General features: G+C 41.4%; 1 protein-coding gene across 1 annotated transcript in view; it reads left to right on the top strand.

Annotated features, from left to right (window-relative positions):
* The window catches only part of LOC143983192 (E3 SUMO-protein ligase RanBP2-like), a 183,796-nt gene that overhangs the window by 60,997 nt on the left and 96,360 nt on the right, over positions 1-26,439 (top strand). The window contains exons 16-19 of the mRNA XM_077482612.1: positions 3,765-3,947; positions 4,463-4,546; positions 9,955-10,093; positions 10,579-10,673. Of these exons, the coding sequence (XP_077338738.1) occupies positions 3,765-3,947; positions 4,463-4,546; positions 9,955-10,093; positions 10,579-10,673 (501 nt within the window). The remainder of the gene's footprint in view (positions 1-3,764; positions 3,948-4,462; positions 4,547-9,954; positions 10,094-10,578; positions 10,674-26,439) is intronic.

The following is a 26,439-nucleotide window of genomic DNA, read 5'->3' as shown; positions in this document are numbered from 1 at the left end:
ACATGCATGGTGCAATTGCTGTTTACATATGACGCTAGACCGACGCTTGCGTTTGACGTTGCACCTTAGAGGGGGGGCAGGTATGGTGTGTGTTTTTTATTTTTATTTTTTTTAACTGTTCCTTTCATTTATATATATTTTTATTATCTCAGGGAATGTAAATATCCCATATGATTGCAATAGGTAGTGACAGGTACTCCTTTTTTGTCTATCAGACCCTAGATCTCTCCTCTGCCCTCAAAGCATCTGACCACACAAAGATCGGTGTGATAAAATGCTTTCCCAATTTCCCAATGGCGCTGTTTGCATCCTGCGAAATCTAAGTCATGAAATGCTCGTAGCTTACGGTTTCTTAGGCCATAGAGATGATTGGAGCCATTCTGGTCTCTGATCAGCTCTATGGTCAGCTGACAGAACCACCGGCTGCATTCTCAGGTTCCCTGTTGAGACAGGAGAGCCTGCGAAAACCATGGAAGACAGTGGGGGGACATTCCCTCCCACTGCTTGTAAAAGCAGTCTAGAGGCTAATTAGCCGCTAGAATTTTTTTACATGAAAGCCGACTGCTGGCTGAAAATCATTCCAAGACAATACCTAAACCTGATATTGATCGGTGGGTATGCCCACCATTAGAATACCTCCGTACATGCACCATTTATATATGCCGAAGCATGGGGGCATCCTCCCGCAAAAGTTAAAGGCAAATCGCTCCTCCAGCCCTGCTGTCTCCATGCTTCGGCATATATGCTGCTTTTTTTTTAACTGGTGGTGAAATCGCCTCCGACAGCACTGGAGTCGTGGCTTTATGTATCGTGGGTGAAAAACAAAAATGAGAGAGAGAGAGAGAGAGAGAGAGAGAGAGAGAGGTTTTTTAATTTTTTACTTTTTATTTTTTTACACTTTATGTAACAGTTCCAGCGGTTTGGGTCTCTCAAAATGCTGCCTAGTCTGTGCAATGCTGTACCCTACTCTAAAACTCAACTAGTTCATGGCGTTCAAAACATTCACCAAGGCAAAGACCATGATTGTCAGGACAGAGGGGACAATGACGGGTGTTACGCCTATATCCGCGCTTTCTGCACACACTACATTTTCTTTGGGGGGCTCGTTGGGTAGGGGTACGCAGGAGGACATAAGGATAATGCCTCTCATGCAGCCGGCTTACTGCATTTGGTTGGGGAAGGTGAGGTGGAGCACCATCTGGATACAGAAGAGCTCTGGCGATATCTTCCTGGAATTTAAGGAAGGATCCAGTCCGTCCTGAAGCTCTGTGTAGCACATAAGCATTCAACATAGCCAATAAATTAACAGACACCTTTTTTTTTTTTGTACCAGCGTCTGGCCTTACGGACAACTAGGTACGGCGCCAACAACTGGTCATGGAGGATCACCCCTCCCATATTAAGGTTATATTTGTGGACACAGAGGGGTTTCTCCAACACAAGTTGGCGTATGAGTTTGGACCGTCGTGTCTGCATGAAGGGAGGTAAGAACAAAAACATTCTTATTATCCCTCCACTTCATAGCGAGAAAGTTATTACACCGCAAGCAGGCTCTCTCCCCCAGCCTAAGACGGGACTTTACAAGCCGCTGGGGAAAGCCCCGGCGATTAGGTCGCACAGTGCCACATGCACCAATCTGCTGATCAAACAAATGACTAAACAGTGGCACGCTGTCCACATACAATGGTACCCCTTTCCGAATAAGGGTGACACCAAATCCCACACAATCTTGCCAGCGCTTCCTATGTAGTCAGGGTAGTTCTCCGGCTCTACATGACTATCTTTGCCCTCATAAACCATAAAACTACGTGTATAGCCTGTGGCCCTGTCACAGAGCTTGTACACCTTGACCCCGTATCTGGAACGCTTGTTGGGAACTCATCAACGCAGACAACTTTATGGGGAGTAAACAAGTCTGCAAAACGTTGAAGTGGTTTGAGGGGCCGATCGTATGCAAGGTCTCCACGAGGACGACAGAGTTCATTGTCGTTGAAGTGCATGAACCGCAAAATCTGCTCGTATCGTGCCCTGGCCATGGAAGCAGAGAACACGTGCATATGGTGAATTGGGTCAGTGGATCAATATGACCGCAACTCACTCTTTTTGGTTATGCCCATGTTGAGGGAAAGGCCCAGAAAGATCTTAAATTCGGAAACCATAATTGGTTTCCATTGTCTGGCAAGGGAGGACTGGGGAATAGTAGCGATGTGTTGACCAGCGTACAAATTGCTTTGGTCCACAATAGATCTATAGAGATCTTCTGTGAAAAACAGTGAGTAAAAATCAAGTGGCGTTAATGCGGGGTTGGCCAGTGAATGGGGGAAGTGCGGGTTCTGCAGAAGTGGTGGGCACCCAATCCAGATTGGCAAATTCTGCAGGAAGGGCACGATGGGCCTGTCTGTCTTGGTGGCAGCGGGACACTACTTGTGCTTGCCATCTCGCCAGCTTGAACTGCACTTATGGGACTTGCTGCGTCACCACATGCTACTGCAGTGCTGGATGTAGGACCAGGGTGTACTAGGCCGCTGGTGCTTGCCAGTTCACCAGAAGGAATAGCGGCACTAGTACTTCTCTGCTCCATACGAGGGACCTGCGGATCTTGCACATCAACAACAGAAGAAGTTCGGGATCTGGTACGCCTGCCCTTAACGGGACTACATTTCCGTCATCAGAGCTATCTATCATGGAGCCGCTGTCCTCTACAGGATCATATTCTGAGCCTGAATCTGACAGATGAGTGACTTCCTCTTCACTATCTGTCATGCTCAAACGTGTAGGCCTCTTCACTAGTGTACCTTCGCTTTGCCATTTTGGGCTCTAAATTTAGTGGTACAACTAGTGAGACTCACAGGTAAAAAAGCACCTAGGCTGTCAGCGACTGTATTAAAACGCTACCAAAAACTGTTAGCGATTTGCAGGGATCAGGGCTGACTCTGCGTACGCTGCAGTTTTGTGTTTTGTGTTTAGTGTTTTGTAAGTGACAGTGATCGATCGCAGCAGGTATCTGGGCTGATCCCACTAACAATGCATTTTTGGGAAACCTAAACTGTGGAGAGAGATACTCCTTCAAAGTATGTACCTTGCGAGTTTATACAATGCTTCAACTGATTTTTTCCATTCTTGGTAACGTCCCTGAAAGTCTTCAAGCGGGATGGTGTTCAAAGCCTGTGTACTGGCTCTTTGGACGTTATCAACACTACCAAAATGGTGTCCTTTCTCAGGTTCAAATCCTAAGTCACAATTTCATGAACAATTGAATTGGTAATTCCCATTTCCTCTGCAATAATTCTGATAGTGAGCCGCCTATCAAAAATGGAACAGAATGTGGATGCAGTGAGCGCTGTTCTCATTTGTGACTGAATGCTCACAATCAGAATGATTGCAGAGCAAATGGGAATTACCAAGTCAATTGTTCATTAAATCGTAACTTGGTATTTGACCGTGAAAGCACCATTTTGGTAGTGTGGATAACGTCCAAAGAGCCACTACGCAGGCTCTGAACGCCACCCCACTTGAAGACTTCCAGGGATATTGTACGAAGAATGAAAAATTTGCTAGGAGTGTTGTGTACAATCACAAGGCCCATGATTTAAAGAAATGTATGTATTTATATTAATGGGGGTGTCTCCTGAGAATTTACATAGTTATCAACTTTTTGGGCATTTGGCTACATTCCATTTATGTGCAAAGAAAGTTGTTCTGTTAACTTTTGTTAACTGTTTCAAGTTAGACCACAGTTCTTAAAATGTTCTGCTTTCCTGCAGCTACCAGTGCCTGTTGAATCTGTTGAAGAGATGTTGGATGAAGTGAGAAGAAATCTTGATGAAGCACCTGAAAGTCAAAGCCCAAATTTCAGAGATACGCAATCCTTTATGGTTGCTTCTGGAATTAAACATTCTACTCCATCTCCATCCAAGTTTTCTCGGTCACCAAGTAAAACACCAAAGGTATACAGCATGTTGTGTCTGGGTTTTTTATTTTATTGTGGTGGTCATACTAAAGCAAATCCTTTTTTGTGCAGAGTACAATAGGCTTTTAAAACCGTTGTCTTTGATTGCCTATAGCAGTGGTTGTCAACTTATGAGCTAAAACGTGGCCCCTGACATTCCCAAAGGGCTGCATATAATGTTCAATACATGCAAAGCTTGAGAGGACTGTCAAAACTGCAGACCTAATAGAGAAAATGAGGGTCAGAAGTTGTGGACATGCCACAATCTTTGGCTGGGGATATGCTGCAGAATACAATGTGAAATGGGTAACTTGCGGCTAGTAGAGATCATTTTTATTACCCAGATCAATGTTCCCATTACAGACTGCTGAGGGATGCACATCATATACCACAGTGGGTTGCAGGTTGAGCACCAGGTGTCTAGAGGTTTTACAAAAGTATCTATAAATGTTACATTTTAAATCGCATTCTTATTTTGTGGTAAGCTTTTCTTTCTTTCTGCCTTTTTATAAGTCCTCATCAAAGACACCACCACGTTGGGCTGAGGATCAGAAGACTATGATAGAGGAGCTTGTTCAACAAGTTGAAGCCTTGAAGGTAAGGAAATGACAATGTACTCTTTCTTTACCATACATCCCAGGACACAATATATCTCCTTTATTCTGCCACCTTCAGGTGACTGGACACTGGCAAAAAGGACAGGAAATCCCATCCCAGGAAAAACCCTCTCCCTGTTAGCCAAGGCTTCAGTTTTTTTCTTTCTAACTTTAGGTGATGGGTCTGTGCAGTCTCTTCACAAAAACATAGCGTGCTTCTCAATAGTTTCATCTGTGTTAGGGAGACTTTTTTTCCAGCTCTATTTCATATGGCTTTTCTACACTGAGAGGAATGGTACCTGGATACTGCTCTAAACACGTTGGGACAGCCTAGCCCTGTAATGATGCTACACTAAACCAGTTGTTAGATTAGAAAGAAGATATAGGTGGTCAGTGATTCAAAATACCTTTTGGAATGGTTCAAAATTATTAACCGTGCTCCTAAATGCAAAACTAAATACCGTATTTATCAGTGTATAACAAGCACACCAATTTAAGAGGGAAGTTTCAGGTAAAAATAACAAAAACCTTTTTCTTAAAAAAATAAATAAAAATAAACCACTTTGAAGCAAAATAATGGTCAGAGCATCAATGCAGCCTGATTAGAGCACACCTGCAGCGTTGATCCTCACTGAAGCTTGATCAGTATCCACCTGCAGCCTTGCCAAGGGGAGGGAGGGGACGAGTCCTGCTGAAATAGAGCCGGATGTCCTGCGTACTCGGCGTCCCGCCCCTTGGCCCGGAGCCCATGATGGGCATAACGCTGGTCCAATGCTGGGACGTCAATGCTAGGGGATTTCACATAATTGTGAAGTTGAAGGAAAATGATAAATGGTTTTCAGTTTTCGTTTACAAATATGTGGTGTGCATTTGTCTTCAACCCCCTTTTAATCTGATGCCCCTAACTAAAATCTAGTGGAACCAATTGTCTTCAGAAGTCACCGAATTATTAAATAGTCCACCTGTGTGTAATTTTTCCTCCACATAAATCCAGCTGTTCTATGAAGCCCTCAGAGGTTTGGTGGAGAACCTTGGTGAACAAATGGCATCACAAAGGCCAAGAAACACCAGACAGGTCAGGGATACATTTTTTTGGAGAAGTTTAACTACTTCCCGACTGGCTACCATATATGGTGGCAGGTTGGCTCTTCTGCGTGAATCGCCGTATATGTACAGTGGCTCCTTTTGAGCCATAGCAGGCATGTGTGCTGCCGGAGGCATGGGCTTGCAGCACACCGGGTGACCCGATGCGTGTGGAGGGCGTGATCGCCACTGGCCATCCGCGATCTGCTTTGTGTATGTAAACGCACAGATCCCTGTTCTGACAGGGGTGGTGAGACACAGTCTGTTTCTACGAATTAGGAACAGCGATCTAGCTCCTCCTCTAGTCAGTCCCATCCCCTCGGTTAGAAATATACCTAGGAAACACACTTAAGCCCTTGATCGCCCCTTAGTGTTAACCCCTTCCATGCCAGTGACATTCACACAGTAATAAGTGCATTTTTATAGCACTCGGTATACACGGTATAAAGGTTAGTGGTCCCAAAGAAGTGCCAAGTGTCCGATCTGTCCACCGCAATGTCTTAGTCCCGCTAAAAATCAGACCGCCACCATTACTAGAAAAAATAATAAAAATGCCATAAACCTATTTCCTATTTTGTAGACACTATTACTTTTGCGCAAACCAATCGATATACGCTTATTGCAAATTTAATTTTTTTGGCCTAAACTGATATATAAATTTTTTTTACATTTTTGCTATAATATCCACAAAAAAATTATATTTTTTTGAAAATTTACGCTTTTTTTTTGTTCACGCAAAAAAGATATACCGCTGAGATGAGCAAATGCCACCAACAGGTCTATTTGTGGGTAAAAAAAATACATCAATTTTGTTTGGGTACAAAGTTGCACGGCCATGTAATTGTCAGTTAAAGCGATGCAGTGCCGTATCGCAGAAAAAATACTGGTCATTAACTGCTTCAGCCCCGGAAGATATGACAATTTTGAAAAAAAAACAAACCACAATATTTTGTACTTTTTTGCTATAATTATTCATTTTTGTTGAGAAATCACTTTGAAAAACAACCCCCTAGCATTCCTGGCCATGGCTATCTTGCGTAAGGGCAGATTCATGTAAGGTTTAATTCGTGGAATCCATCTGCCATGCTTAGCCATGCATGCAGGAGAGTGCGCTAAACTGAGAAAACCCATCCTCCTCTCGAAGTCTTCTGGGATGTATGACATAATTTGCCTTGGCAAAAAAACAGAATAACTGATGAAATGTAAAAAAAAAAAAAAAAAAAAAAAAAAAAAAAAAAAAGTTTAAAACACGTAAATGATTTACTTTCTGATCGATTTACTAATGCTAGCAGCATAAGGATTAAACATAATCAATGTTGGTTGAGAGATTGAAGTTCCACTTTAACCTCTTGGCTCGCATATTTGTACCTATCACTTGGCACTGAAGTCAACTGTACCCAACGTCTAAGGGGAGCACCGTTACTCCGGCGTGCATTCCACCTTGAACCTGGAAGTGACATCCCCACGGAGACTTGACCCCTGCATGCTTCATGAGGACATCTTGCTTGGATGAAACTTGATTAAACATGTTTGGGCCTGAGCCAGCCAGTACAGGTGGATCTTTGCTGAGCAATGTGTGAGACGAGACCTAACTGACCAGTCAGTACTGTTGTCTGTTTTGTCAGAGTTGAGGAGTGAGTTTGTTCTGGATTTACAAAATGTGGCCTTTATCCCAACTCAGTCCATTGATCTTTGTTTTGTTTTTTTTTGTTTTGTTTTTTTGGTGGATGCTCTGGTGACACCTTGGGGCCAGTTCTTCCTAATCGGTGCCTTTCTGCCGTTGGTTTCTACATTGTCTGCTTTTCAGGTTTTGAGTGGAAGGGATTCCAGTTATTCTGTTTGTCCAGCCTGGCCCAGGGGAACTTTTGTAACCTGGACCTTTCGACCGTTTCTGGTCATATCGACCATCTTTTTCAAGGTCTGATCTTCCTTTTACAGTCGCTGGCTTTAACGGTATTGCTGTTGAAGCTTTTTGAGAAACAAGGGAGTCTGACTGTTCCTATCCTACTGAAAAGGCTAGGAAGGTGACTTCAGAGAATTTAATACGGGATTTGGAATATCTGTGTTCTATACTGTTTTCTAGATTAGGTACAGTTTATATAGGCCCTTGCTAACATGTGAACCCACCTTGAAAGCTAGCATTATGTTTGTAGCGTTCATCACCTTTCCCTTGTAATGTTTTACAGGACATAGCAGTATTTGGCAATATTATGTGTTTAAGCTGGGTGTTGTAAATGTGTGACTCTTTCAGAACATTTCATCATGGGGGGGGGTGTGTGTGTGTGTGTGTGTGTGTGTGTGTGTATGTGTGTGTGTGTGTGTATATGTGTGTATGTGTATGTATATGTATATGTATGTATGTATATATATATATGTATATATATATATATATATATATATGTATATGTATGTATGTATGTATGTGTATATATATATATATATATATATATATATATATATATATATATATATATATATATATATATATATAATGTGTGTGTAATATATATATATATATATATATATATATATATATTATGCAGACCTTTTAGGATTTCACTTTACACGTCGTCAAAAAATAATCACATGGTATCCTATGCAAGTAGCAAAGACAAACCAGGCAGTTTTTCGGTACATTAAATGGTGTAGAGGATATACAGTGTATCCAGAAAATATTCACAGCGCTTCACTTTCTCCACATTTTGTTATATTACTGCCTTATTTCAAAATGGATTCTATTCATTATTTTCTTCAAAATTCTACAAACAATACCCCATAATGACAACGTGAATGAAGTTTGTTTGAAATCTGTTTGCAAGTTAATAAAAAATAAAATAAAAATGAAATTGCATGTACACAAGTATTCACAGGCTTTGCTCAATACTTTGTTGAAGCACCTTTGGCACCAATTACAGCCTCAAGTCTTTTTGAGAGTGATGTTACAATCTTGGCACACCTGTTTTTTGGCATTTTCTCCCATTCTTTATAGGACCTCTCGAGCTCCATCACGTTGAATGGGGAGCATTGGTGCACAGCCATTTTCAGATCTCTCCAGAGATGTTCATTCAGGTTCAAGTCTGTGATCTGGCTGGGCCACTCGAGGACCTTTTAGAGTTGTCCCGTAGCCACTCCTGTTATCTTGGCTGTGTGCTTAGGGTCATTGTCCTGTTGGAAGATGAACCTTCTCCCCAGTCTAAGGTCCAGAGCGCTCTGAAGCAGGTTTTCATCAAGGATGTCTCTGTACATTGCTGCATTCATCTTTCCCTCCATCCTGACTAGTCTCCCAGTTCCTGTCATTGAAAAATATCCTAACAGCATGCTGCTGTCACCACCATGCTTCACTGTAAGGGATGGTATTGGCCAGGTGATGAGCAGTGCCTGGTTTCCTCCAGACATGCTTGCCATTCAGGCCAAAGAGTTCAATCTTTGTTTCGTCAGACCAGAGAATTTTGTTTCTCATGGTCTGAGTCCTTCAGGTGCCTTTTGGCAAACTCCCATGTGGGCTGTGATTTGCCTTTTTACTGAGACGTGTCTCCGTCTGGACACTCTACCATACAGGCCTGATTGGTGAAGTGCTGCAGAGATGGTAGTTCTTCTGGAAGGTTCTCCTCTTTCCACAGAGAAATTCTGGCGCTTTGTCAGAGTGACCATGGGGGTTCTTGATCACCTTCCCTGACTAAGACCCTTCTCCCCTGTTTGTTCAGTTTAGCCAGGCTGTTTGCTGTAGGCATAGACCTGGTGGTTCCAAACTTCTTCCATTAATGGATGATGGAGGCTCCTGTGCTCATTGGACATTCATGGTTTGGTTTGTGCTTTGACATGCACTGTTAACTGTGGGATCTTATCTAGACAGGTGCCTTCCCAAATCATGTCCATTCAACTGAAATTACCACAGGTGGACTCCAAGTTATAGAAACTTCTTGAGGATAATCAGTGGAAACAGGATGTACCAGAGCTCAGGTTTAGGTGTCATGGAAAAGGATGTGAACACTTAAGTACATATGACTTTTATTTTTTTTATAAATTTGCAAAGATTTTTAAACAAGCTTCTTTCACGTTGTCATTATGGGGTATTGTTTTGTAGAATTTTGAGGCAAACAATGAATTTAATCCATTTGGGAAAGGCTGGTGTGTGTGTATTCTTTTTTTTTTGGGGGGGGGGGGGGTTTGCATTGTGGATTTTTGGCTTCGGTGCAGATTGTTCATTTTGGGTTCACCGCTAATTAAAATGGAGGCTAAATTATATAGGGCAACACAGTGAATGTACATAACAAGTGTGTTTTTTTTTTTAATATATATATATATATTTTTTTTTTCTTTCTGTAGAAAGAAGTACATGAACTAAGGATGAATAATTCAAATGCCAATGCATCTTCTCAGCGATGGACAGCTGAAGGATTTACTTCTGATGCAGCAACTGATGGTTACCATTTAACCCAGGGCTATTATGATGTTCCACTGACAGGTGTGGCATTAGTCTTATTTTAGTAAAATGTATTCTTGTACAGTTTTTAGCAGGAATGAAAGAAGGTGTGTTTTCTATAACCTTTTCATCTAACCACTTCAACCCATTAGGAAGCACCCATTCTTCCTCATTTTAAAGTAGTTATCCAGGGACGATGCCTGCACCTGCTATCAACATTTTTAGCCAGTGATGGGCTTCCATGTAGAAGTGATCCGAGCTATACAGCCACTTGAGCACTTCTATAGGTCTTGTGTCCCCCTGCCACTTTACCAAAAACACCCCTGATCTTGCCATAAGAGGACCTGTCATGCTTATTGATATTGCCAAGAGTGTTAAAGTTTCCTTTAAATGTATCACTTTCATTGTTTTGTAATTAAAAAAATAAGAACATTTCATAAATAATGAATAATTTAAGGTGCATCAAGTATGCGCGAAGACCAAATGGTACATTTCTCTAAAATATTTCATTCTCTCTCATGTTTTAGTTTCTACAACAGCCCACCCATCGTACTATGTACAGTCTCCAGTTTACAATCCCCAACAGCTACTTAGACCTGTGGCTAATGTTACTCCGACCAAGGTATGTACTAAATAAACTCTGGAAAAATTTTGACAGTGTCTTGGGTTTAATCCATGCAGAGCTTTTGAAACAATGCTTAACGCTCTTAACACCAAAGTGCATGTGTACATTTTTCTTTTTTTAAAGGGTTCTGTTATGACTAATTTCTCATTGGGACTCTAAAATAAAGTTAATACTGCAGCTGCAGGAACAGATTCACAGGACTCAATCACTGTGTTTAAAATGTCCGTTCAGTGACAATTTATTTTTACATGTTTTATACATAGATAAGAAAGGAGTGTTGTGAGATGTTGTTAAAAACTAACAAATAGAAATATATTATTAAAAGCTAGCGAATAGAACAATTGCAAAAGTAAAACATTGAGAAGGGAGGGGGGGGAGTAGAGACCGTTTAGTAGATGTGTCTGTGTGTTAGGTGAAGGTTACAGAACACATTTCAACAGTGAGAACAAAATTGAGTCTATTGTGCTTAAATGAACAGTACAGTGAATGTCCATGTCATTTCCTCCTTTTTTTTTTTTTTTTTTTTTTTTTACACCATTCTCCTCTGCGTTACATTCAGCCGATTGCTGGTAACTCCTGTTATTCAGCTCTCTCCTAACTTTCTCACTATAATGGGTTCATCAGGGCTGGTGAACCATTTGTTGGTACAGCGGGTAGTCACACAGAGGCACAGCCTGATGAGGAAGTAAATAATAAATATGAGAAATAGGAACATCACAATGTAAGGGCCTAGTTTCTGTAACCATGTTGCCATGCCATATAAAAAGTCACCAAAACCTCCTAAACCCTTAAAGGGGTTCCATCCATCTTTAGCAATATCTCTGGCCTTATTCTGTAGTTCTCTTCTCTTAGCAAGATGCCCTTTAATAATGTCCTCATTATCAGAAATGTTTATACAACAGTCAGTGTGAAATAACGTACACATCCCACCTTGAGCTGCAGTGAGAACATTTTGTGTTAATCTGTGCTCTAATACTACTTTTTTAATTCGAGCCATTTCTTCACTTAATACACCTATATCAGTGGTAGTAAGGTTAATAATCTCATCTACAATTCTAGTGTAATTTTATTCTTTTCATTGCTTCAATTCCCCATCCTGTCCAGGAAGGTGACCATGCCATGTCTCCTTCAGTGAACAGCTCTCTTCTGAACACTAAAGGGTATTTTGGACTTTGATCTGCTCGCACTGTATATTTGCGAACAGCCAAAGCAGGTGCTAACTTCCCAATAAAACATGTACCTGTAATATTAGTAGGAAGACAGGCGTAAGCTTTATTTCCACATATATAATCTAACCCTCTACATATGGACGGTATGCCTGCGCCTAAAAAACTGGAAGCAATAACATGGAATCTCAGGTAACCAATATTTTCACATATTGGGAACTGTGAGCATTTTGCACTATAAAGGTTTCTATTTAGTTCTGGATCTGGGATATAATATTGCCATGGTTTCCTCCATAAACTGTATTCTTTGCTTCGGTGCAATCTGAATTGCCCAACCGTATACATTTAGTGTTAAACGGGCATGTAATGTTTAAACAAATCTGTGGAGTGTCTGTTTTGAAACTGTCAAAGTTACTGATCTGTGCTCATTAGCTGTGGAGACGATGTATGAGCCATTTATTCTGGTCCTGTTTAGATCCGTGAATTTGAGAGGCATTGATATCATCACTTCAGGATTTTCTTGCAGTGACTGGTGTGAATCCAGGTGGGCTTTCCTTCCAACTTGACAGCGGAACCGGTTGTCAAAAGCACCAAATGTGGTCCGTCAAATTTTGGTTCTAGCGGCTTTCTGACGTGTCACTTGACCACCACCCAGTCACCTGGTTGGATTCTGTGAATACCTGAAACAGAATCTGGGTCGGGGATAGATTTTATAAACACCTTCATGTATTTCAAAGTTCTTTGCAAAATCTGAACATATTCTAACAGACTAGAGTGAGAAGCCTGCAACTGTTGGGGAAAATATAACCCTGTTTTGGGTGGACCTCCAAATATAATCTCGTAGGGTGACAGCCCTTGTGGTTTAGGGGTAGTTCGTACAGAATATAGGGCTAATGGCAAAGCTTCCACCGATCCTTTTCCTGTATCTGCTTTAATTTTTGCACATCTGTTTTATAAAATTCCATTAAGTCTCAACTTTAACACTACTTTGTGGATAAGGTGTATGGAAAGCTTGCTGTATGAGAAGGGCTTTCATTACTTCCCCAGTAAAATGGGTTCCTGTCACTCTCAATAGTTTCAGGAACTCCATATCTACAAACTATTTCATTCAAAATTTTCTTTGCTGTTGTTTTTGCATTTGCTTTAGCTACCAGCCAGCACTCTGGCCAACTTGAGAACATGTCAATACAAACTAAAGCAAACTCATAGGTGCCTATTCTGGGCATCTGAATGTAGTCTATTTGAATTCTTTGGAAAGGGAAATCTGGCTTAGGAGAATGCTTTTGGGGAATATGGACAGGCCTCCCTGCATTGTACAGAGCACAAGTGAGACATGAAGCACAAAACCTGGCTGCAAATGCACTAAATCCAGGTGCTATCCAATAGCAGTTAGTAAGTGCCATCATTGCGCCCTTAGCAAGATGATGGACGCCATGTGCCAGTTGTGCTAAAACTGGGTACAAACTCCTGGGTAGACAACACCTGTTAGTGCTTCACAGGCCCTGCTGATTTTGGGTAGCATTACATTTGATCCACGTATCCTTCTCTTCATCAGGGGCCTGGTTCTGCAACTGAATTAGTTTCTACATCCCACTGCTCTTGATGAGGGGAATCTGTCCCCGCTACCTGGGCAACCCCTACAGTGGGTGTGACTCCAAATGCCATAAGGGCAGCATTCTTTTCCGCTTGGTCCGCTAAAGCGTTTCCTCTGGCTGTCATGTCCTTTCCCCTTGCATGCCCTTTTACCTTCAAGATGGCAACGTCTGCTGGTTTCTGAAAGGCCTCAAATAGCCGCTCTATGAGTTTTGCATGTCTCACTGGCTTCCCTGCACTAGTCTGGAAATTCCGTGCTTTCCAAATAGGCCCAAAATCGTGGGCGATTCCAAACGCTATCTGCTGTCAGTGTAAATGTTTCCCCTTTGATTCTCTAGGAGATGACATGCTTTAACTACAGCACACAACTCCACTTCCTGTGCTGACATCTGGGGTGTCAATGCTTCCTGATGTAAAATTGTGTCTGTAGTGGTTACAGCAAACCCTGTGTGTGGCTGACCATCTGTGTAAAATCTGGAACCATCTACAAATAAGTGTGTGTCACAATCTGATAATGGCTCATCTTTTACTGGTGTGACAGAGGCCCTTTCTACCTCCATCAGAGCCATACAATCATGAGAAAAACTCTGATTCTACATCAGTACCATTTGTTGCATCTTCCTCATCAATTATAGGAAGAAGAGTAGCCGGATTTAAAGTAACACATCGTTTGATTGTTAAATTCGATGGAGCAAAAAGAGCAGACTGGTACTTGTCAAATCTACTGGCAGACACATGTCATATTTACTTGATTCATGATTTCCTGTACTGCATGTGGCACATACAAGATCAGAGCAGAATCTAGTACAAGCTCAGTTACTTTGTCTAACAGCAAAATGCAGACTGCTATGGCTCGCATACAACTGGGGGAGCCTTTGATGACCAGGTCTAATGAGGCTGATGCATACATCACAGGCCTCTGTCTCCATGTAGCTTGGTGAGTACACCTGCAGCAAATCCATTGACTTCATGACAGAACGAGAGTCTTGGTATAGTCAGGAAGTCCAATGGCGGGAGCTTCAGACAAAATTTTAATAAGCTACTTTATCTGCAATTCATTGTCCCATGTGAGTTTGAAACGGTTTCTAGTGGTAGCCTCATATAAAGGAGCCATAAGTTCTGATGCATTTGGAATCCTGTCCCTACAATATCCCACTAACCCCAGGAAGGCACGTAATTGCTGTACATTTCTTGGCTTTTCAAATTTTTGTAGTTTTAACTCTGGGGTTAGGTGATGGATTCCATGTGAAATGCAGTGACCCAGGAATATCACTTTCTCTTGGCAGTATTGTAGCTTATCTTTGCTAACTTTGTTGTTACTGTTCTAGAGAAACATGAGAATGCTTACTGTTTCTCTGCTACAAATGTCTTTTGTATCGGAACAAATAAGCAAATAGTCTATGTACTGAAGCAAAACTGTGTTTGGGTGTGAGAGGGACCATTGGTCCAATACTTTAACGCAGTATTATATTCAGAAGGGCTATTCACACAGCCTTGGGGCAGTCTTGTCCATGCAAATTTTTGGGCATCATTGGTAAAAGAAAAAAGGTGCCAGCAATCTGGTTGCAGAGGCACCGAAAAGAAAGCATTTGCAAGATCAATCACTGTAAAGCAGGTGCTGGAGGCAGGTATACCACTTAGTAAAGTGTGGAGATTGGGCATCTGGTTATCTGCCTCAATTATATTGATAATGGCTCTCAAATCATGCACCATGCGGTATGTCACCTGCCCACCCTTGTCTGGCTTCTTTGCAATTGGGAACAGGGGTGTATTGACTTGGGACTTAATTGGTACAACAGCCCCTGCTGCTTTCAGTTGAGTGATTTGATCCTTTATCCCCTCAATCTGAGCAATACTCAGTGGGTACTGTTTTAATCTGTGGGAGATGGGCTCCTGGTTTAATTTTTATCATGACTGGGGTGCAATCCAGCAGACCTATATCATATTTGCATATCGGCAGGAATCACTTTCAATTCTGCTGGAAATGGCGGAATGGAGTCTTGGATTAAAAATACTCCACAGGCAGTATTTAAAACATCTCCTGACAGACTACAGACCACTTGGGCACCTGTAGAAGTGTAGTCTGTTTGCTAAAATTTGATTCAAAATGTCAGCTCACAAAAGATTGGTAGGAACTGTGTCTGAAACTAACACTTTAGTGACAATTTCTGTTTGCTGTCCTAGCCTGAGTTTAAGTGGCTTGGACTCAACCAAATCAGTAGATGTCCTGGTTAGACCAACACCAGAGATAACATTTGTAGAGAATAATCCTGGAGGTAAGTCCTCTATATTAAAAACCCTTTGGCTTGCACCAGTATCTATTAAACGGGTTACTTCTGTTTCTCCTCCAGGATAGGGGAGTTCTTGTAAAAATACTTTTACTCTGACCTCGGGACCATTGACTCCCCTATTTAACATGATTGATACTGGCATGTCATTTTCCTATGCCTGATCCACTGCTTTTGGCAGAGAACTGGGATCAGCATGAGGTGCCTGTAAGCTCTTTTCCAGTCTACGGTCAGGAAGATGGCAGAATTTGGCTATGTGTCCTTCCGTATTACAATTGTAGCATATAATTGGTCCCCGATTGCCATGATTTCTGAAATTGCCTTTGCCTCTTCCTCTTCCTCTCTGCTTCCCCATGTACATAACCTTGGGTTTGCTGTCTTTTTGGTTAATCCTGTTTTCTATAGATAACAGAATAGGCAGGATGTCTCAAATAGACATATTGCCTGCCTCAGGCCTTGCTGTGAACAACTTTTCTTTCAACTGGGGTATTAAACCATCAAGAAATCTTTGTTTCACCAGTTGTGTAGATGGGCTTGCAGTTTCTCCCACCTTCTCTTCCTCTATTTTAATGCCTGCTTCCTCTGCCATATCACTTAACCTCCTCCAATAAGCCCCTGATGCCTCCTCTTTCCCTTAGCATTCATAAATTCAGCATGTCTGGTTTGTCCATATATTTGGGGCAATTTTTCCTTTTAATTTCTCACAAACCTCCCGCCCACTAACCATCTTGCCTAGGTTTTTGACATCTACATCATTCTTTAAGTATATAGCTGGACATGTTGCTTCCCACTGCTTTAATAAGAAGCTGATGAATGTCAGTAGCAGAAGCCTCATATGCTTCCTGTGCAGCACTAAGTTTGTTTGCAAACCCAATTAGATTCTTTCTAGGATCTCCCAATCCCTCTAATATAGATCTCATATCTTGGGGACTAAAAGGTACATGCCATTTAACTTGAGACTTGCTGTCAACAGCATTACCTTCAAAAACGAATTTGGGTTCTGACAGGATAAACTGCAACAGATTGCTCTGTGACCGGGGCAGAAGGGGTGGAATCTTTCTCTCTTCATCTTGCTGCCACAATTTGGAAATTATGGTTTGCTCCGGAAGTTAAGGCTTTGGCCAGAGAAAGAGTCTAAAGTTCAGAGAGATCTAGTTTTGCATATGTGCCTTTGGATTTATGCCAATCATCTGTTTCTAGAATACGAGCCAAATCCCTCATTGTAGGTTGATATGGGGCTGTTAAACCTTCTGCTCTCTACTAAATTGCCCAGCTCATCTTTTGTGTGTTCCAGGTAATCTAATTGTTTTGCTTTTGTGCGTGGACCCCTTAAAGCCAAACTGGCAGCCACATAAGGTGGGGGGTCCTCCTCTATAGTCTTCTGGCCAAACGTAGTAAATTTGGGCAGTACTTTTATTAAACATCTCCATCAAGTCAGTTTGATTTGCTACTTTAGCTTCTGTCTCCCATGTGCAAGCTATTCTCCACGTTCCTTCACTGCACAGTAGTGGGCCATAATCGTGCAGAAGTTTTGCCATACTTGTAAATCAAAAGTCCCTTCAGATTTTAATGGTTTAGCTGTTCCCTTTGTCCATTCTACCCATTTATCTAGGGGCTCAGTATAGGTGGAACCGTATCTTCGGTTCATATATTCTCTAGCGCTCATCTTGAGCTGGGCATTTTCTGAAGGCCTCTCTTCCTTCATTCCCTTAATTTAATGCCCATAATGACTGGCCAGTCTTCTCTACTTGTGCCTATACAATCTTGCCTCTAAAACAAATAGTACAACAAATCTGCAGATTTACAAGAAAAGTCTCCACTTATCTACGTGAATAGAAGGGGTTTATGACAATAGACAAAACGCTCATTAAGAGACCCTCCTCGTCTCTTCTCTGACCCAGGTCGCCCACAAGGAGTCAACGCAGGGAACTGCAGAGGATTCTCCCTATCCACACACAGTCCAACCCGTGAAGGGGGACACAAACACATTCACACACCCGTTACCCAGAAAGGTCCGAGAGTGGTCTGGTTTCCTTGAGAACCAACAGATAGAATACATAGGAAAGGCAGAAATATAGCAAGCTTAAGGACAGCTTACCTAGCCGGCATTTCGATGTCTGCGTTCCCGATGATCCCGATCAAAGCGCGGTTCCTTCTGGAAACTCTGTCAACCTCCTGATATCTGGCTCGCCAAATTGTTATGACCAATTTCTGATTGGGACTCTAAAACAAAGTTAATGCTGCAGGAACAGATTCACAGGACTCAATCACTGTGTTTTTAAAATGTCCGTTCAGTGACAAAATGTATTACATGTTATTTTATACATTGATAAGAAAGGGGTGGTGTGAGATGTTAAAAACTAACAAATAGAAATATATTAAAAGCTAGCGAATGGAACAATTGCAAAAGTAAAACATTGAGAAGGGAGGGGGGAGTAGGGAGTGTTTAGTAGGAGATGTGTCTGTGTGTTAGGTGAAGGTTACAGAACACATTTCAACAGTGAGAACAAAATGTCTCTTGTGCTTAAATGAACACTACAGTGAATGTCAGTTCCAACGGCTATAACTTAAATTTTGTTAAAAGGGCAGCCTGTTATTTTTGTGCCAATAGACTGACGATGGCCTTTTGAATAGGCTTACAGGGCATCTCAAATTGCATCGGAACTCTTCATAACCATTACTCTTGAGTGTGAACAGACACTGGCAAAAAAGGCTTAATCCCCTCCTGGGCTTAACCTTTCCTAGCTAGGCATAGCATTAGGGTGTTTTTTTTTATTTTTTTTTATTTTTTTAAACGTGTAAGTAACGATTTTATTGAAAACGCTGTGTACAATGAACAGATTAACAGGACATGTTGCAAGAAAACCAGCATGTCATACTTGCTATTATGCCTTTACAGCAAGGTAACATGGAAGCTGAATAAAAAGTATATAGTGCATAACATGCGTACATAGCACATTTATAATCATGATGTAGCACCGGTGATCAAATATAAACTCAAGATATAACGGGGGGGGGAGGGGGGGGGGCACTCATCTGAGGAACCACTGAACATCTACTGCTTGAATCGTGGGAACCAAATAAAAGATGCTATTGGACGACCCAGCCTAGTTTCTGCGATTAAAGTCAGATCAGTTGTTTGTACACAGGTGGTAGAGGGCATCAGCTAGAGTCCTCTGGTAAGGGGGGAGGGGACGGGGTCTTGGTTGGGAGCCAGGAGGAAGCGTAGAGTACTTGCAACTTGCATCCAGTTGCGTTTAATCACTTATAGCATCTGTGTGTGTTTGTGTGTGGTGTGTTTTTTTTTTTTTTTTTTTTTTTTATATATATATATATATATATATATATATATATATATATATATATATATATATATATATATATATATATATATATATATATATATATATATATATATATATATATATATATATATATAGCATGGTCATGTTTGTTTATGCCCTGCACATTTTACTCTTTTTCAGCTAGTTTTTATTTCTTGGATCCAGATGTCTCCTGTTCCCACCAGGCAGTCCATTACCTATGGCTTATGGCCCAGATGTGTAGTATCCAGTCTTTAAGGTTGCCATGTGGCACTAGACCCAGTGCATACAGGACTGTTCAAACCCTTATTGACTGGTGGGATGTATGCATTATTTCTATTTGTACACCAAGTGCAGTAGTGTTTTATAAGGCAAGTTTCTGGGATATGGCACCATTTTTGGGTGGACTGAGGAGTGTTTCTGCTCACCCCTGATGGAAGGGACTGGCATGCACCTGTGCAGTGCATTGGGACCATCACTAGGGGGCAAGCACTTCCATTTCAACTCAGTCACTCTGTGCATCAGCTCCTGAAGAGACCAACCTTCCTGGGGCACAGGGTGTAGCATTGCTATGCCTTCTAGTTAGATCCTTGATTAACTGCTATAACACTGCACTATTGCTACCAAATGATTACAAAGTGGCTCTCCAGTTCTGGGAGGACATCCCTGGACATTCTCCTATGTGCAAGCATCGGGAGCACTTTGTGACTGCTGTGTGCCTTTTGACACAGCGGATCACAGATCGCGGTAAAGGGCAAACCACAGAGGCCTTTTACAATGTGATCTGCCGTGTCCAATCACGGCTGTCAGTGTAAACAAACTTCATTCCTTAGCCAGTTATGGGCAATCTTTTCTTCACACAGACTGCGTGAGGAAAGAGCCAATCTGTGAGGGGCACAACGAGTACAGTATTTACACTGATGCACAGTGACCTGATTCAGTGCAGTCTAATCGGTTTCATCAGTGAAAAAATGTTTTATAATCGAAACAAAAATGCTTTTTTTTTTTTTTTTTTTTTTTTTTTTTTTTTTATATCTGTTTTTAAACTGTGGTGAATACATGCCACCAAAAGAAAGCTCTCTCAAATTATTAAAATTTCATATGGCTACAGTGTTGCATGACCAAGCAATTGTCATGCAAAGTGTGACAGCACTGAAATCTTAAAATTTTGGCCTGGGTAGGAAGGGTATGAAAGTGCTCTGGATTGAAATGGTTAAAAGTTAGTACAATTATCTATCGCTGTGTAAAGTTCCTGCTTTTGTGGGGGCAGTATATTAGAGAGTTGTTATATTCGCTCCTCTCTGCTGACAATGGCCCGTATATTATACCCCTCAGGATCCACAACTGTCAGATGGCAGAGGGGTGGAGAACAAGTTCCAAATTTCCTTTATTGGGCAGGGAGACACCCAAGCACAATTTTGTTTGTAATAACTCCCCAGGGGGTAAATAATTTAGTGGCTTGGATACCTTATGCTTTTGTACCCTTTTCCTAGTTCTTTTGCTGTTAACCACTTGCTACCCAGGCCAATTCTGACATCTCACACTACTACGTGTGTGGTTTGAACACTGTTTACATATGTGGGCATGACTTGCATATGCGTTCATTTCTGTGCGTGACCACGCAGATGATTTTTATTTTATTTTCTATTTTGACACTTGTTTTACTTTTTTATTTTTTTTTAATCACTTTTTTCCCATTACAAGGAATGTAAACGTCCCTTGTAATATGAGAAGTGCTTGACAGGTCCCCTTTACAGTGAGATCTGGGGTCAATAAGTCCCCAGATCTCACCTCCAGGCTGGAAAGCCTGAAATCCAAAAGGGGGGGGGGGGGGGAAACATCCTGGCTTCCCAGCTGAGGCGGCAGCATTTTTTCGAAAGCGGAGACCAGGTGTGGCGTCATAGCATCGCGCCTGGCCTCTGAATGATCATAGAGACTCCGGGAACCATCTGGTCCGCAACCGGGACCGGTTCGTTCCTTCTCCGGTTCGCCGATGGCAGGGGCAAGCCGGGAGGGGTGGGGCGTTCCCTCCCACTGCCTGAAGAACAATCAAGCGGCTGAACAGCCGCTATGATCATTCCTGTGTTGAAGGGAATCTCCTCTAAAAAAAAAAAAAAAAAAAAAAGATGTCTGAATGATGCCTGTAGCTGTAGGCATCATTCAGATATCAACTCTCAAAGTTTGCACCATCATATGACGTTACACAGATCATTACTAAGAATCTAGTTGGATGATTACATGGTAGTGAAGTACGTCAGTCATGGGAAGAATACAGAAGTTGTGCAGCTGAGAAGGTGGATCTGATTTTGGCTTCGGCTGAGAGCCACATTCCCTCCTTGCCAGTTTTCTATTCAAGGAATTTGTAAGACAGACATTTCTCAGCAGATGTCAACTCCAGGGAGTGGGCACTTCACACAGAAGTATTTGTGGTGATCTGCAGTAAACACTGGGTGAGGACCTTCTAGTATCCCACTTCAACACAAAACTTTGACAATTGTTTCCAGGACCCTTTGACATTTGTAGCAGATGCCCTGATGACACAGTGGAACAGATTTCTTAATTTGTCTTCTACTGCTTCTGCTCTACTGCTTTTCAAGGTACAGTTGGGGAAATTCTGGTGATACTGGTCGCTCTGGCCTGGCCCAGGAGTATGTGGTACTCAGTCATTGTAAAGTTGTTTGCGGGAGTGATATGGGTCGCAGGTCCCGAGAACTCCATTGCTGCAGGGATACCCGTGATCGCCACACGGGGAGATGCTAATGTAAACAAACATCTCCCCGTTCTGCCTAGTGACAATGTCTGCGGAGCAGAGATCAGTGACTTGTCACAGCCACACTCCACCACCCCCCCCCCTTAGAAACACACCCCAGTGCACACTTGACCCCCCGCACTGCCACCTAGTGGTTAACCCCTTCACTGCCAGTGCCATTTACACAGAAATCGGTGCATTTGTATAGCGCTGATTGCTGTATAAATGACAATGGTTCCAAAAATGTCCGATGTGTTCGCCATAATGTCAGTCATGATAAACGCTGATCGGCACCATTTAAAAAAATAAATAAAAATGCTATAAAACCCCTATTTTGTACACGCTATAACTTTTGCGCAAACCAAGCAATAAACTCTTATTGCGATTTCCCACTCGCCCCCCCCCCCCCCCCCCCAAGATTTGTAGGAGAATATGTATGTGTGTGTGTGTGTGTATATATATATATATATATATATATATATATATATATATATATATATATATATATATATATATATATATATATATATATTATTTTTTTTTGGGGGGGGGATATTTATTATAGCAAAATTTAAAATGCGTTTTTCCCCCCAAAATTGTCGCCTTTTTGTTTATAACGCAAAAAATTAAAACCGCAGGGGTGATCAAATACCACCAAAAAGTTCTATTTGTGGGAAAAAACATCAATTTTGTTTGGGAGGCACATTGCACGACCGCGCAATTGCCAGTTAAAGCGACGCAGTGCCGAATCGCAAAAAGTGCTCTGGTCAGGAAGGGGGTAAAATCTTCCAGGGCTGAAGTGGACAAACAGTCACGCAATCCTCCACCAGTGCTCAATGGCCATTCAACTAATGCTAATACCCCTGTTTTACCAGTGAGCAGTGCTGGGATAAGGTCATCCAGTGCCCAGGGCAAAGATGTCAAACTGAGATGTGCAGCTCAAATTTCAAGTTGTACAGGCAGGTAAGGAAGACACATAGTATGGCCCCAAATGCAGACAGCAGTTTGCCCTGTATGAATGAAGCCTGATAGTGATCAGTGTGCTTTAGCATACATATAAAATCACTGTGTGATAAAACAATATTTACTTGCCCAGCACTAAGGAGGATGTGCCTCTTGTACGGAACACCCCACAGTGCAGCTTCCATTTCGCATATGTATATGTCACTAATTTTATCATCACATAGTTATTTTTCTGTGTATAAGTACTTTGTTTAAACACACAATTATTAATAAAAGAATACAGTATGTTTGAAATATTGTCAAGTACAACTAAATAAGCAGTAAAAGCTTGTTTACACTTGTGGCAAGGACTGCTGCTCCTCTGAAGTGATCAGACTCAGTTGCTTTTCAGAGGCGTTTGCCAGGCAATACGGAGGTGATATGTCGCCTTCTCACCACTTGTTTTAATCCCCAAATGCAACGCTACTGTACTGCAAATGCAGGCATTGCATGCAGTTACCCAGAGATTTCACCTGAATGGGTTGCATTAAGGAGGAAGTGTACACTGAAGGTGGCATGGGTTATAATGCTTGATACACTCTCAAATCAAAGCATCAGGTCTGTGGCATCTGCACACTCCCAGCTGCTAAGGGGCAGTGTAAATTTTGACATCAAACTTCAGTTTAGTTTTTGTTTATACTCTTTTAGTCAAAAACAAATGCAATTTTAGTCGACTAAAATCTAATGGGTTTAGTTAAATTTGAATGTATTTCGACCTGCTAAAGATTATATACTCCTGGTGTAAAAATCTAATACCTATTATTGTATTAAGGTTTGAGCATGCACTAAGAAAGATTTAGCCATTGTGATATAAACTCCAATTTAGTTTTAGTCAGTCTTTTTGACTAAATAGTCATTTTAGTTTTAGTCGTATTTTGGTCATCTAAATTGTTTGTCGTATTTTAGTATACTAAAATGGTATTTAGTTGCCAAAAATATTTTAGTCGACGCAATGCTGTTAAGGGGGAGAGGAAGGGAGTGGTAAAAATGTGGCTCAACCGCACCTGCAAGTGTTAATGAGCCCTAATAATAAGCTATAAGCAAATGCATAAAGTACAGTGCCTTCAACATTAATCCAATAGCACAAAGTCGCGTTAGGAACTGTTAAGTCCACTGAATACTCCTTGATTCAACAATCCATTTTATAGTGCTCATTTCTCAGATGAAAATTGTAAATGAAATTGCACTCTACCTGTAATACTTCCTTGTTCTTAGATCTGCCCTAGTTTAGTCCCAGCATGGTGACTTCTGTCTCCACCCACCACCTGTAGTGCTTTAGCATTCTTTCATCATTCCGCATCTAGTCTCTGCATTTTGTGACAGCTTCTGTCCCGCCCACCACCTGTTAGACCTGTAGCACAATGTCTAGGGAAGTGCTATAGATTTGGGGGGGGGGGCGCGGCATGGACAGAAACTCAGAAAACGCAGAGTAATGTTGAAAGAATACAGAAGCAAGCGTTACAGGTGGTGGGTGGGCAGGCCAGCGGGTGGAGACAGAAGTTGTTGGAAAATGGCAACAACTTTGGCCAGGTCATTTTGGGTGACAACTGTGCCTGTCACTGAGATAAGGAGAAGCTGAAGCCCCTGAGCCCCCCTCAACACTCTGCCCAGAGCAGGTGCCTCCTTGGCCTGACCCCATCCCCCTCTACCAGCCCTGCCATTGCGTCAAACCAAGTTGTTGCCTTCAGGGATTTGCTAAGATCTGTATTCCGTTAGCACCTCGCATCACAGGTGCAGATATGGGATATGTGGAATTGAACCTAAAACATCTAGTGCTCAGTCTCCTAAAAACTTTATTTTGATTAAAAATATACAGATATGGACTTGCATAAGTGGCGCTTAGCCATGCCAGCTTAAAAGGGCTTGTATAATCACATTGGCTTGCCGCCATGTAGCGCAGGATTGCCATGGGATGCATCTCGTGGCCATCCTCCTATGGGGATAGAAGCCTCATTGCTGATGTCATCCCACGGCCACCCTGAGCTACATGGGGGCAAGCTGATGTGATTATTCAAGCCTTTTCCAGCTGACACAGCTAAGTGACACTTTTGTGAGTGTATATGTTTTTTTTTATTAGAATAACGTTTTTGAGATGCTTTCAGTTCTGTTCAATATATCGCTATTCCCTATATGCACCTGTAATGCGAGGAGCTGAGTAAAAAACAAAATGCAGATCTGATCAAATCCATAAAAGGAATAGCTTGCTTTGACTCGCTGATAAAACGGGTTTTGGCGTGAGGTGAGTGGCCAGTGGGCACTGGTAGAAGATTGCGAGGGCCCTTTATGTACATTTGTTTTACCGAAACCCCGTTTTAACCACTTTCAGACCCGGACCATTTTGCTGGCTTAAGACCAGAACACTTTTTGCGATTTGGCACTGTCGCTTTAACTGACAATTGTGTGGTTGTGCGACATGGCTCCCAAACAAAACTGATGTCCTTTTTTTCCCCACAAATGGAGCTTTCTTTTGGTGGTATTTGATCACCTCGGCGGTTTTTATTTTTTGCGCCCAAAAATATATAAAAAAAAATTCCCCTCAATTTAGGCCGATACGTATTCTACATATTTTTGGTAAAAAAAAAAATCGCAATAAGCGATTGGTTTGCGCAAAAGTTAGTGTTTACAAAATAGGGGATAGTTTTATGACATTTTTATTATTTTATATATTTTTTTTTTTTATTAGTGGCGGCGATCAACAAATTATTATATATATATATATATATATATATATATATATATATATATATATATATATATATATATATATATATATATATATATATATATATATATATATATATATAATATTTTTTTTTTTTTTATTGTGACTACAACATTATGGCGGACACATCGGACATTTTAACCACTTTCAGACCGGACCATTTTGCTGGTAAATGACCAGAGGTCTTTTTACACTTTGGCACTGCGCTGCTTTAACTGGTAATTGCGCGGTCATGCAATGTTGTACCCAAACAAAATTTGCGTCCTTTTCTTCCCACAAATAGAGCTTTCTTTTGATGGTATTTGATTGCCTCTGCGATTTTTATTTTTTGCGATATAAACGTAAAAAGACCGCAAATTTTGAAAAAAAATGATATTTTCTACTTTTTGTTATTAGAAAAATCCAATAAACTCAATTTTAGTCATACATTTAGGCCAAAATGAATTCAGCCACATGTCTTTGGTAAAAAAAAAGTCAATAATTGTATATTTATTGGTTTGCGCAAAAGTTGTCACATCTACAAACTAAGGTACGTTTTCTGGAATTTACGCAGCTTTTAGTTTACGACTGCCTATCTCATTTCTTGAGGTGCTAAAATGGCAGGGCAGTACAAAACCCCCCCAAATGACCCCATTTTGGAAAGTAGACCCCCTAAGGAAATTGATAAGAGGCATGTTGAGCCCATTGAATATTTTATTTTTTTGCCTCAAGCGATTGAATAATGACAAAAAAAAAAATTTTTTTTTTTTTTTTACACAAAGTTGTCACTAAATGATATATTGCTCACACATGCTATGGGCGTATGTGAAATGACACCCCAAAATAAATTCTGCTGCTTCTCCTGAGTATGGGGATACCACATATGTGGGACTTTTTGGGAGCCTAGCCGCGTACGGGGCCCCGAAAACCAAGCACCGCCT

This window comes from Lithobates pipiens, unplaced genomic scaffold (genome assembly GCF_037356315.1).
Source record: "Lithobates pipiens isolate NorthernLeopardFrog02 unplaced genomic scaffold, aLitPip1_a1.2 Scaffold_16, whole genome shotgun sequence".
Classification (NCBI taxonomy): domain Eukaryota; kingdom Metazoa; phylum Chordata; class Amphibia; order Anura; family Ranidae; genus Lithobates; species Lithobates pipiens.
This window is presented reverse-complemented; position numbering and strand designations above follow the sequence as displayed.